We start from the raw sequence: 13293 nt of genomic DNA on the forward strand, positions 1-13293 counted from the left end.
AATAATATACTTTTTTTTTTTTTTTTTTTACTTTTTTTTTTTTTTTTTTACAAATAATTAAAACCTAAGAGTGGCCATTATGAGAATGGGGTTGTGTTTAAATGTACAAACAGTGTAAATATTTTGTAAATATTTGTGTTCTTGCAAGAATCATTTGTGTTTTTTTTTTTTTTTTTTTTTAGTGACAAAATGCATTTCACAGCAATAAACTGATATCCGTTGGAGCATTGGCTCAACTACAGCTCTGCGTACAATAATGAGCATCGGCATTATTCGTTTGTTTTGCGTTCCACTGTTATCTCTAAATTAAAGCGCTCCAATTTGGCCATTAATTGCTTTTCAGCAGTAATTGCTGCAGTCTGCTCAAAAATTAACTGGAGCAGTGCGGCACATTGAAGCTGACACTCCGTATTGTTCACAGTGTTTTGTTCGGAGTTTGTGTGTGATTATCTGGCCTGCTGAATGACTCCACACTGAGAGCCCTGTATGAGTACTTCTGCTTGAGCAGTGCTGCCAAACCACACAAGACAAAAGGCATGCGAATAAAGCAATCCCCCAATGCTCAGATTGATCGCATCCTCAGCAGCCGACCTGCTGTTACCCGAGGACACAGGGAGCGAGGGAGGGTTCATTGACTCTGGACGAGAGTGAAACGATCCTGCCGTGATGGAACTCCAAATATGTGTCTGTGTTAGCTTGGGATGCTTGGGTAGTTGCATTACGAAACCTTGCAAGCTGCCTATCTAGACAGCAGTTTTTAGGTTTCATGCCATATACTACCATGTATTTTTAACAGAAAAAGCACAATGCATTTCATCAGGCAGCTCACTGTCTTTTGAAATGGAGCTCAAGTTTTTTTCTGAGGCACATTCTCACTTTTCCTTTGGTTTCAGTCTTTTTTTCACTGTATATTCTTCCAAATGCACACACACACTTACTCCTGCGTCTGACCCGACCTTGTCTGCTCTGCAAGTCTTGTGCCGTTACAGCCGTTAAGCTCTCGCTCAAACAAACAGTAACATAATGACACTTCAAACCCTCTACAACACCACGGGGTGCCTTAAATAAACTCGCCCTCCTTCCTTCCCCTCCAACCTCTCCTTTGTTTAAAGACTTTTTTCCACCATTAATATTTAGGAGAGGGGACAGAACTGAAGAATGCTTCAGAATGTGTCTGGTTTGGAAGTGCTCAGAGACGTCTCATGAGACCAGGGGAAAGAATTCGTTTAGATGTTTGTTGTCTTTTAAATGTAAATGACTGTAAAAGAAATCAGATCAAACTCTCATTTTACACCTCTGAGAGACACTGTACACTTTAATGTTCATTGATAGTGTATTGATACTTCTTTTTCCGTTCTTTAGTGTCTATCTATCATCTATCTTTTTTTAAATTTCTTCTTAGTTTCTATCCATCCATCGTTGCATCTGTAGTTTCTGTCAGCATCATCCATCTATTTCCATCCATCCATTATTTCTGTTTTAGTTTTGTAGTTTCAATCTATTCATCCATCCATCGTTTATTTAATATCTGTCTGTTTATCCTTTTTTTCTTCATTAGTTTCTATTCATCAATTTATCCATCCATTGTTTCTTTTGTAGTTTTTTGTTAGTTTCCATCCATCCATTTATTCTTTACTTTCTTTGTGAGTTTCTGTCTTTTCATCCATCCATCCATCTATGGTTTATTTAATTTCTCTCTATTTATCCAGTTTGCTTCATTAGTTTCCATCAATCCATAATTTCTTAGTATCTCTTTATCCATCCATCTATGGATCCTTCCAATCATTTCTTCCATCATTCTCTATCCATCCATTGTTTCTTCATTAGTTAATGCATTAGTTTTAATCTTTTCTGTAGATTCTTTGTTAGCACAATTCCATCCATCCATCTATTCCTAGTTTCTTCTGTAGTTTTTGTTAGCATCCCTCCATCCATCCATTACTAATTTCTACTGTAGTTTTTGTTAGTGTCCTTCCATTCATTATTTTTTCTTTAGTTTTTGTTAATTTCTACCCGTCATCCTATCCATCCATCCATCTATTGTTTATTTAATTTCTGTCTGTTCATCATTTTTTTCTCCATCCATTCATCCATCGTTTCTTCTGTAGTTTCTTTTTTATTTTCCATCCATCCATGCATCCATTTCTTCTTTAGTTTCCTTGTTAGTTTCTATCAGTAATTTCTTTATTCATTTCTGTCTATCCCTCCATTTTTCTTCATTACTTTCTTTTAGGGCTGCATGATAAATCGCATACTCTACACATCCGTGATTTCACATGGAGCAGCATTAACTACACAGAGCCGTTGTTCACTGACAAGCTCCGCAAAACATGCAAAATATGACCGTGGTTTGGCATAGCGTGTCAGTGAACAGCAATGCTGCTCCATGTGAAATCACGCACGTGTAGAGATTTACCGCTGATTACAGAACCGGCTCTACTGACAAGATGCGCATTAAATATTGCATGCAATTTATTGTGCAGCCCTACTTTCTTTATTAGTTTCTTTGTTAATTTCTATGTGAGTTTCTGTCAAATCCATCTGTTGTTTCTTTGTTTTTGTCATTCTTTCAACAATTTTATCTCTTTTGACCATTTATTGTGAATTTCAGGATGTAATATCCCATTTTAGTGCAGACTTGAATACTATTTGTGGCATTTGTGCACATGACCTCATAAGTGTAATATCTGCATCTAATTTGTAAATTATGGGATTATACAGTGAATGCCTGTGGTCTTTATCTCCGAGACTCTGTTTACACATTCCACAAATTAACCACAGTCAGATCCAGCCGCTGGACTCACCACTGACCGCAGTGTATGCTAATCAATGAAACATGACATGATCTGCCATAAAGTGAACCCACATGTTGACCTGTGTAAGTGCAGGCAGGTAGGGGGCCGCAGGAGAGCTGCCATATTCTGCTCCCCCTCATTGACTCTCACCGTGTGATCCCCTGATGCAGGGGTCAGATGTGTTGTGTGTGTGTGTGTGTGTGTGTGATTTTGATGTGCTCAGGTGACTAAGGACCCCCAGCTGCCCTTACAGTTGCCTGAGAAGAAGAAAAAAGGGCCTCTTTGGCCTGAAATTAGATGCCTAGGAAATTATAAGCTCAGCTGAATAGCCACTACAAAAATTTACACACACATTATATAACCTTTACACTATATATATATATATATATATACTCTTTGAATGAGAAGGTGTGTCCAAACTTTTGGTCTGTACTGATATATATATATATATATATATAGTGTAAAGGTTTTGACCTTTGAAATTTAATCCACATATTTATGACTTCTCATATTTTCTTTCTGACAGATACGAGGAGGAAAACTGATGATCACCAACACCAGAAAAACAGATGCTGGGAAGTACGTGTGTGTGGGAACCAACATGATGGGGGAACGAGAGAGCGAGATCGCAGAACTGACCGTTCTCGGTGCGTTTTGGATATATTAATCCAATTATCCTTAAATTTGTGCATTTCAATATATGACATGTCTGATTCTCAGATACTCCCGCAGATGATCTGCCTTCTTCATGATGCACATATGTTTATATAATCAGGTTCCCACACAAACCTCTGGTGCATTCGATTGTGGAAACATGCAGATGGATTTACTTAAACACACACACACACATTGTATGAAGTGTTTGTTCATGGGCAGAACAGGAGAGAGTCCAGATGTTTAGAGTTTGTGTGCTTAGCTGTAGGAAGACTCCAGCATGTCATTGACCCTGTTTAGGAGACATGGACCCATTATCCTCAGTTTGCCGTGAAACAAATACCAGCTCACTGCACACACTCCTTTATTCACACATGCACACAAAAATATACATTCATCTGTCATCCAACACCTTAACATATCAGTTTACACTACCCAACATCAGAGCTGTGACCTTTGACCTTCTCTCCTTAATGCCTCCAACACAGCCGTCCTCTTCTCCATCACTGTCAACCTCATTATTCAATGTCTGCTGGCATATTTACACATCGCAGGAGAAAGTCACCAGCCATATGATGTCAAGTCAAGTTTACTGTCATTCTCAGTTTAGACAAAGTGTAAGAAAGAGAGTTACATGTTATTCCTCCAAAAACACTTTCAAAAATATCAGCAGTTTTCATTTAAAGTGCCAGTAGAATTACAAAACAGAATGCTGAAAAAATAAAGACTGTTTTCGACCAGATTGCCGTTGGTCATTCAGATAGTCCCGCCCCCAACTCAAGCCATTGGTTGAACCATTGTTGATATGTTAATACATTTCGGAAATAGCAACCTGTGAATTACATATATATATATATATATATATATATATATATATATATTTATATTTGTATATATTTATATTTGTAATTTTGAACTTAAACATATTTATTTCAATAAGTTGCCAAGGCAACATTTGACATTTGATTATTTATGTATTCATTTGAAATTGTAAGATTTAATCTTTTTTTATTATTATTATTGAACATTATTTAAATAATCAACAATTATTTTTAATAGTTTTAGTTAACAACACTGATAGCAGTAGTAGCTAGCCCACATTCTATGCAAAGTAATATAAATGGAAAGTGTAATAAACACGACATGAACTAAAAAAAAATCAATGGTTACATTACAAGGGATCGATAAACATGAATGAACTGCTGTGATGCTGTAGCAAATGTGCCTTTAAGGAGCTGTAACTCTGTATCCTCATATCAGTCAGTTAGATTATCTTAATCTGGACAGATTCTATCATATCCTAACATCAAAGTTATATAATCTTAATAAACAAATCAGAGAGGAAGCTTTCTTTAAGATTAGCTGCATGAACGTTTAGGCTAAAACAACAAGTCAGAGTTCAAGCTGAAGCAGAAACCATAGACGAGTTGTTTGTTTGACGAACTCTCTGTTATGAAGAAGAAAGATGAGAACGAGTAAAAATAGACGGGTAGATATAGTTCACTGTTAGTTCATAAGTAGCCAATCAGATCAGAGAAGGGAATATCTCATAGGGAAGCGGGGAAATGTGTGGTACATAATAAGTTGTGTGTTTGTGTGCAGAGCGGCCCAGTTTCTTGCGAAAGCCGAGCAGTCAGTCTGTCCTGGTGGACCAGAGTGTGGAGTTCAGATGTGAAGCTCAAGGAGACCCCGTGCCCACCATCCGCTGGAGGAAAGACGACGGAGATCTGCCCAAGGGAAGGTATGAGTGAGAAAACTTCTGCTTATAGTTTATATTAAGAACAATAAAATGGGAGTGGGAAAATCATCTTGCTTGTGTATCATCATCATCTCAGGCACGAGATCTGGGAGGACCACACGCTCAAACTGAAGAGACTGACCTCAGGAGACGCCGGTACATACACCTGTCAGGCGGAGAACATGATGGGGAAGACAGAGGCCAGCGCCACCCTCACCGTCCACGGTAAGAACACACAAACACACGCTGTCAGTCATCTCACGCTGCTTGACAAACTGCTTTGATCCTACAGCCAATTATCAAACATCTGAAGTAACGAATGCCCTCGGTGGGCGGGAGATTGTGTGTGTGCTTTCACAAGCTTATTCAAAGCTGTTAGTTTTTAGACAAACGTCTTCTGTTTTGACAGCTTGTCAGGTAGCTTTGTCCGACTGGATGCTGCATCATTTTGAATATTCCTTACCATTTTTTTTCCTAGCTGTTGAAAAAAATTTTTCTTTTCTTTTTTGTTTCCTCTGAGTGAAACAGGATTATTTCTGTCATTTTTCTGAAGCATCATTTCCACCACATCTCAAATGATTTATTGTGTTCCACACCCTGTGGTGGAAATGACATTTTAATGCGAAAATTGGGCGATATCTTCATCTTTCTTAGGTTTTTGGAAACTTGATTGGAAATGATTCAGTTGATGTTTAACTTTTGTCACTAATCGCAATTCATATTTTATCTCAAGCTTGCTCTTCACTTTCGTTTTCTTAGTAACCGAATATTATAATAAAAAAATAAAATAAAATTGTTGTTGTGGAAATTATACTACAACTGAGATATAATTACTGGAATAATAGATTTTTTTATTTACAATAAATATATGAATATTGAATTGTTTTTTTTACTTTGGTTTGTTTGTAATAGCATCGTTTTTAAAATAATGATAAAAATTGTTTATTTATTTATCAAAAAGAAAAATCTGAAATATTTAGTTATAATAATAGTTTTTTATTTTATATTTGCAATTATTTATAATTTAGTCATAATTGATTTAAAAAATAATAATTTGTTAATAAAAAAAGTGGTTTAGTTGTAGAAACACCCATTTTCACTTGAAGTCCCCTTGAGTGAATTTCACTCTCTTGAAGGCTCAACTCTTTAGACAACAATGTGCACATTGTGTCGTGCCACCCCTGAGCAGTTTCCTTCTCCTCCTCTCTCATTCCCTGTTCGCTTATTGCTTTTACTGCGTACAGAAATTGCTGAATTATTATTTTACGTGTGTGTTTAGCGGGCCAGCAACATTGGAAGCAGACTTCCAAACACGTCTGCTTCAATAATCAGTCTGTCCAGTGAAGGGGCTTATTACTAAACTTGTCTTTGGCACAGCATTGCTTTTCAGATGCCAAGAAATGAGATTCCTCAAACATTCAAAATGATGAATTCTATTAGAGCATGTCTTTCGTTTGACTAGAGTTTTGAGAGAATTACATGGGCTGTGTTTCAAAACCTTGTGATCTTCCTACTTTTAGGTATCGTAGATGCATTTGAAGAGTCAAACGATTCCTCAAATGATTCATTCAGTTCAAGATTTTAAAAGCTGTCTAGGCGTGCAGCTCACTAGGGTTTGAGACACACTCAAATGCACACAAACACACACAATCTCTGAGATAAGTCATTCAGAACAAGAGTCGGTTCTCTGTTAAAAAGCCATGGAAAGATAATGTTGGATACAAATGAGGCCTCTCTCAGCTGGCGATTTAGTCATTAGTACTGATGTATTTGAGGAAAGTGCTAGAATGCCATGCGAGTCCCAGGAGTAGCTGCGTTAATGGGCCATGGAAACCAAGTAGAGTGGGAGCCACTACCACTGCCAAAAGAGCAACCGGCCCGTCCAAGTCGAGTTCTCTTTACCCAGCTGTTCTCAAATATACCACTCACCCTTCATTTGTGTCCATCTCATAGGATCGACTCCAAATAGCCCGAGTTATTGCATTTAAAGTTAAATTTGACCTATTAACTGAGCTTGCTTAACAAATGTTCTTGGTTTATTGTGCACGATTCATCAGTGGTTTCTTTGCATAAGCCTACTTTATTCTAACTAAATAGTAGGATTAATTTGGAAATATGCCACTTTAAAGATGTTTTGTGAATGCCATTTCATGTTGTTTTCAACTGTTTAAAACTGTGTACTGGAGAGTGAGGATTTTTTCACAAATTATGCAAAATTGCTGCTGAAATGTTAAGAATTTGTAGTGTTTAATGTCCATGCATCACATTCTTAAAATAAAGGTGACACAGAATAGCCACCTTTGGATCACTTTTAATCAGCAGTTCTTAAAATAACAGTTTCTTTTCTTAGTGTTAAGAACATTTTAGTAATCTAAAGAACCTTATTCCACTATAAAGAACCTTTTGTGCAATGGAAAGCTTCCATGGAATTTAAAGGTTCTTCATGGAACCATCAGTGGCAAAAAAAGACAATTTTTAAGAGTGCAGTGGAAACAAATAACATAATAAAACTATTTAAAAATATTCAAATAATTGTCTGCCAATATTCAGACAAACAGATAGGCACGCCCCTAAACTCATGCCATTTTTGGTAAAAATGACACACTGTAGCTTTTAAAGGGCCAGACCCCAGGGTACATTGTTCACCTAATAAAATCTTTGCCCAGACCAGAAGAATAAAACCTCCATTCATACCTCATGACTGATAGAATTGTTTCTTTGTGTGGTTTCTGCCATATATTTCAGCTCATGATATATTTACAACGTGTGTGTGCTCGCCACACCTTATGTTTTGTGTGTTTTTTGTGTTTTATTCTCATTAATACATCACTGCGCTGATTTTATTCTGTAAGCATATCCTGTCATTTTTGCTTCATGTCGTGTGCGGTTTATTTGCACATCTATCACATCTGTGTTTTATCGTGCTTCTGTTTTTTTCTTTCCTCTTTCAGTTGTGTCTGGTAAGTTGCAAATATCACCCGTCACCATTTATGCTGCATTGACAGCAACAGGAAGTTGTCAGAACCACCATCCATCCACCTTCCATCCTCCCACCAATCAGCACGCTTGTCTGGGTTGTCACCGGCAACAGTGACAGCACAGCAGGCCTGGGTAAAACTAATGCTCGCTCGGAGCCTACAAGGTAATGTCAAAATTGCCTCATTTTATTCTCACTTAGCTGAAAATTCTTCCTTTGTTCCTCCGGATGCATTACAGCAGTGTGTGATTTGACAGGTTTAAGATTGGTTTAGTGCTGCGGTGGATGTGGCGCTCGCCGTCGTAGGGGGTCATACTTTGTGTCACATATTATGAACATTTTCATCCTTATTACATGCTGAAATGGCTCCGTGCTGTTATGGACACTGAAGTCGAGTTGACGTCGGAAATCACGAGACAGAGTTTGTTATTAAGATGCATGAAAAACCTGCATCCCACATGACGCCGGTGCCATTAAAGAGTGTCAGCACGGGACAGATGGGCCAAATCTATCCCCCATCTCCAAGTAAATTTGATTGCTTTGTGCCCTTGCACATGCAAATGAAGCAGACGTGGCAGTCATGCCATTTTTATATTGCATCTACATCTGTTTTTATGTTTCGGCATACCTGCACATCCCTCCATTAAACAGCAGTATGACTCTTCTGTTATGGCCTGCCGTTAATGTGATGCTCAAGGGTTGAGCTCTGTCAGTCTCCAGTGTATTTATTATACAAACAAGAAATTCGGCTGATGTCAAAGACTCCCTGAAATCAAAATGAGAGACTTGCTTGTAGAGGCTGAAATGCACTTGTAAAATTCAGTCTTTCTCTTCTAGGACCAAAAATATTAAAGGGGTCATATGGTGCTTTTTTAAAGATTATTATTTTGTGTATTTGGTGTAATAGAATATGCTGGCATGCTTTATTGTTAAAAAAACACATTATTTTTCAAATACAGTACATTATTGTAGGTCCTCTATGCCCCGCCTCCCTCAAACGCGTTGTTTTCTGCAAAGTCCCTCCTTCTGACAAGCGCTGTCTGTTCTGATTGGCCAACTGACCCACTGCATTGTGATTGGCCGAACACCACAAGCCTTCGTTGGAAATGTAACGCCCCTTTCCATAATCACGTGCTTCGTCTTTCAAAATAAATGTAAAGACAGTTAATAATGTCCTTAGTTTTACGGTTTTACCATCAGTTCAAGCCCCGAAAGGAGAACAGAGTGTTGTGACAGACACAGTGATGAAGCTCATATGTGTTTGCGGTACACAAGCCACGGACGGTTAAGACAGCTGACTCCACTGTGTGACCCTGTCTCTTTCTCTCTCTCTCTCTCTCTATCTCTGTCTCACACACACACACACACACACACTCACACACACACACACGTGTGGCAGAGTCTTAACTTTGATAAAGAATATCTCTTTGGCTTTGAGACTTTAGTCTTTGCAACTTTACAGATCTTCTTGCACCAAGAGCTTGTAACACTCCAAAGAGAAAGAGAAAATTGAAATCGTATCATATGATCCCTTTAATGATTCCAAAGATCTATAAAAATAACAAGAATGTCACGGCTGAATGTGATGTAAACTCAAGATTATTGGCCCGACTCTCTGTTTTAATAAATAATAATTCAACAGGAAAGAACAATATGCTCATCAAGTCATTTTTACAGCATTGTGTAAAGAAATGTTAAGATAGAAATGTTGACATAGACGTACATAGAAAATAATTCTGACAAAATTGTGTAGTGTAATGCACTTACGCTGGATGTTTAAAAATTTTAATATGTATGTACTATATTTAAATACTAAAATATTTATATATTCACTACTGTAAAAAAAAAAGAAATTAATACTTTTATTTATCAAGGATGCATTAAATTAATAATAAAAAAACATAATTAAACAATTAATAATAAAAAAGACATTGATGATGCTTCAAAGGATTTCGGTTTCAAATAAATGCTGTTCTTTTGAATTTCTGTTTGTCAATGAATTCTGAAAAAAAAAAGAAAAATCAGTTCATCCACAAAAATATTGTTAATAATAAGAAAGGTTTCTTGAACACCAAATATTAGAATGATTTCTGAAGGATCCTGTGACTCTGAAGACTGGAGTAATGATGCTGAAAATTCAGCTTTGATCACAGAAATAAATTACATTTTTAAATATATTTAAATGGAAAGCAGATACTTGGTGCCAGGTGTTAGAAAGATGATTTAATGAAATGCAAATACATTAGAAAATAAACGCTGCACATCTGCTGTTAAACCATCAAGCTCCATAGACTTCCACTGTAAGTGCATTCATGTAAATGTTAATGTTTGTTGTTTACATACTAAGAGTCAAAATGAATATATTCCTGCAGTTCCTCCTGTGTTCGTGGTGCGACCCAGGAATCAAGTGGTCGGCATGGGCCGCACTGTGACCTTTCAATGCGAAGCCACAGGAAGTCCTCAACCTGCCATATTTTGGCAGAAAGAAGGCAGTCAGGTGAGAATGTTTGTGTTTTTTCACTTGTGGTATGAAGATGCATTTCCTGAGCGCACTTTACAGTAATATATACAACGCATGGCACTCTTCCCCATTAAAGTCAGTCAGATTTATGAGGCTCGTAGATTTCTAAGGCCATCTGCACATTTACACACATCTAATGGGCCCTGTGACACTCCACACCTCTAGCACACCTCAAGTCATCTTGGTTTGATCAGTATCACTCATCACACACTCAGGAAATTCAGTAGTTAGTGTGAACGTGCAAGTCCTGACAAGATGTGTATTTCTCACACACTGAATATTCTTGCAGTAATTCGTGTTTTATGTTTTTATATTTTTGTTATTTTTTTTTTCTCGTTCCCCTCTCCAGAACCTTCTGTTCTCCTCTCAGCCTCCTCCACCCTCCAGTCGCTTCTCTGTCTCTCAGACGGGCGATCTGACCATCACAGCGGTGGAGCGTTTGGACGGAGGCTACTACAGCTGTCAGGCTCTGAACATCGCTGGCAGTGTGATCACCAAAGCTCTGCTGGAGGTTACAGACGGTGAGATGGACGCACTCAACACAGATGAAGCCTTAGTGAGCGCATGTGCTCATGTGCATACCTTTTTGCTACTCAGTTTAGGGGAAGTTACTCCCAAAATGTTTCAATTCAATTAAATTAAATTAAATTAAATTAAATTAAATTAAATTAAATTAAATTAAATTAAATTAAATTAAATTAAATTAAATTAAATTAAATTAAAAAGTTTAGTTTAGTTTAGTTTAGTTTAGTTTAGTTTAGTTTAGTTTAATTTAATTTAATTTAATTTTTATTTTATTTTATTTAAATTTTATTTAATTTTATTTTATAATGAAATATTTTAAATTGATTGCCTTATACTGTATTAATTGCTCTGTTTGGCAGTATAAAAGACTTACTCATTATATTACTTATGGATGTATTTGTAAAACACATACGAACCTGTTCTAGATGGGCATTATAAAGATAAAAATTTAATTTTCTGTTGTAATAGATTTCTGGTTGTTAGTTTCATGTAGCCATGTCAGATGTTTTGACAAGACAGCACAATACAGCTCAGAGGCGTTTTTCTGCGAGGATGCAATTAGTTTTAATTAATCAGATGCTGCTATTGTAATATTCTTTTTTTTTTGTAAATATCATAAATAATGTAAGTGATGTAGTCAGTAACCCTGAACGATTCGCTGACCGAAAGAGTCTTTTGACTGAATCATTAAAAAGAGTGGGTTCATAAGAGTCATTTGTTGGCTAAATAGAGATTACAGCTCATCCTGTTCATTTTTGCATGTGACACACACTGTATAAAGGCAAAACGTTGTTGAAAATTTGTGGCTGGACATACAATTTAGGTTTAAAATTCATATTCAATGCAAATAACAATATTTTATAGAAAATACACACATTACTCCAACACTGATTACTCCATGTGTTCAAATAGTCAACTAAATAGTGACAGTTTGGCAGTCTTCTCTCATCCAACATTATCCCGTGTGAGTGCCATCCTTAAAAAAACACCAACGCATGACAAAGAGAGCGAATGTGAGGTAAAGAAAGAATAATAACAGTTATTTTAGCACCGATCTGCTCTCTGGCCTCACTTTCACTGCGGGCACGGAGCATAATTACAGGTCACCGCCATGATGATTCAGTAATTACAACAGCGGCGACGCATGGACACAACCGTGCCTGAGCCAACGTGTCATGTGATACATAATTCATCCCTTTGATGGCCCTTACAAAAGTGTTGTAGTGCTCTGAAAAAGCGCTGCAATGGCAGTTATGCAAATTGCAGCCGTATAAATGGCGGTAATGCTTCTAGCGGGTCAAACACAATCAGATGGACGTAAACATGGCAGCTCTTGCTACAGTCAGACTGGCCAGGTCCGCTGTGAGAGAGAGGCGATTGTGTTTGGGTGTGTTTTAGTGTGTTAGGGAGGTTTAGTGCTGCCGGTATTAATTGCTCGTCTCTAGATTGGCTTCACTCTGCTATTGCTGGTGACTGATTAGAAAATTGCTTCCAGTTGAAAAAATTGGATTGCATCTCTATTTCCTTTTCTCTCTCGTTCTTAAAACATGTACTCAGCTCGTTTGCTGCCAGGCATTGCTCTCTCACAGGCTCTTTTTCCTTGGTTACATTTATTTTTATTTGCGTTCTTCATTCTCTTTACCTCTGACCGTACACGCGCTCGCTTCTGTGGCTCTTAGAAAATGTGGAAGGATGTATTTTGGATTCTGGTTTGGAGTACTGTAGTTTCATTATAGTTATTATAATGATATTAGTAGGTCTGGGACAACTTTAAGACTGTCTCTCATTCTGTCTCACTTTCTTCCTCTGTCTTATGCTGTCATGTGGTCTCTCACTTTTAGTTTAATGCATTTTAGTGGCGTTATAGATCATTTCGATTCATATCGATAACTATTTTGCATGCTTTCATTTTATTTTACTTTATACATATATTTATTTTGCAGATGCTAAGGGATTGCAGATGGTAATTGATACAACAAATCTATTCATCTTAAAGTGATCCATTTTATTTCTTTTCTTTTCTTTAAAAAAAAAAGTAAAGAAAAAAAAAGAATAAAATAATGTTTAAATGTTTTAATTATTA

General features: G+C 37.0%; 1 protein-coding gene across 8 annotated transcripts in view; it reads left to right on the forward strand.

Annotated features, from left to right (window-relative positions):
- LOC132107755 (roundabout homolog 1-like) overlaps nt 1-13293 on the forward strand; it is a 281293-nt gene that overhangs the window by 233285 nt on the left and 34715 nt on the right. For all 8 annotated transcript variants that reach the window (XM_059513931.1, XM_059513930.1, XM_059513934.1 and 5 more), the window contains 5 exons: nt 3322-3442; nt 5052-5190; nt 5285-5412; nt 10537-10661; nt 11035-11206. In XM_059513931.1, coding sequence (XP_059369914.1) covers nt 3322-3442; nt 5052-5190; nt 5285-5412; nt 10537-10661; nt 11035-11206 — 685 coding nt within the window. The remainder of the gene's footprint in view (nt 1-3321; nt 3443-5051; nt 5191-5284; nt 5413-10536; nt 10662-11034; nt 11207-13293) is intronic.

Source organism: Carassius carassius, chromosome 28, assembly GCF_963082965.1.
Source record: "Carassius carassius chromosome 28, fCarCar2.1, whole genome shotgun sequence".
Taxonomy (NCBI): Eukaryota; Metazoa; Chordata; class Actinopteri; order Cypriniformes; family Cyprinidae; genus Carassius; species Carassius carassius.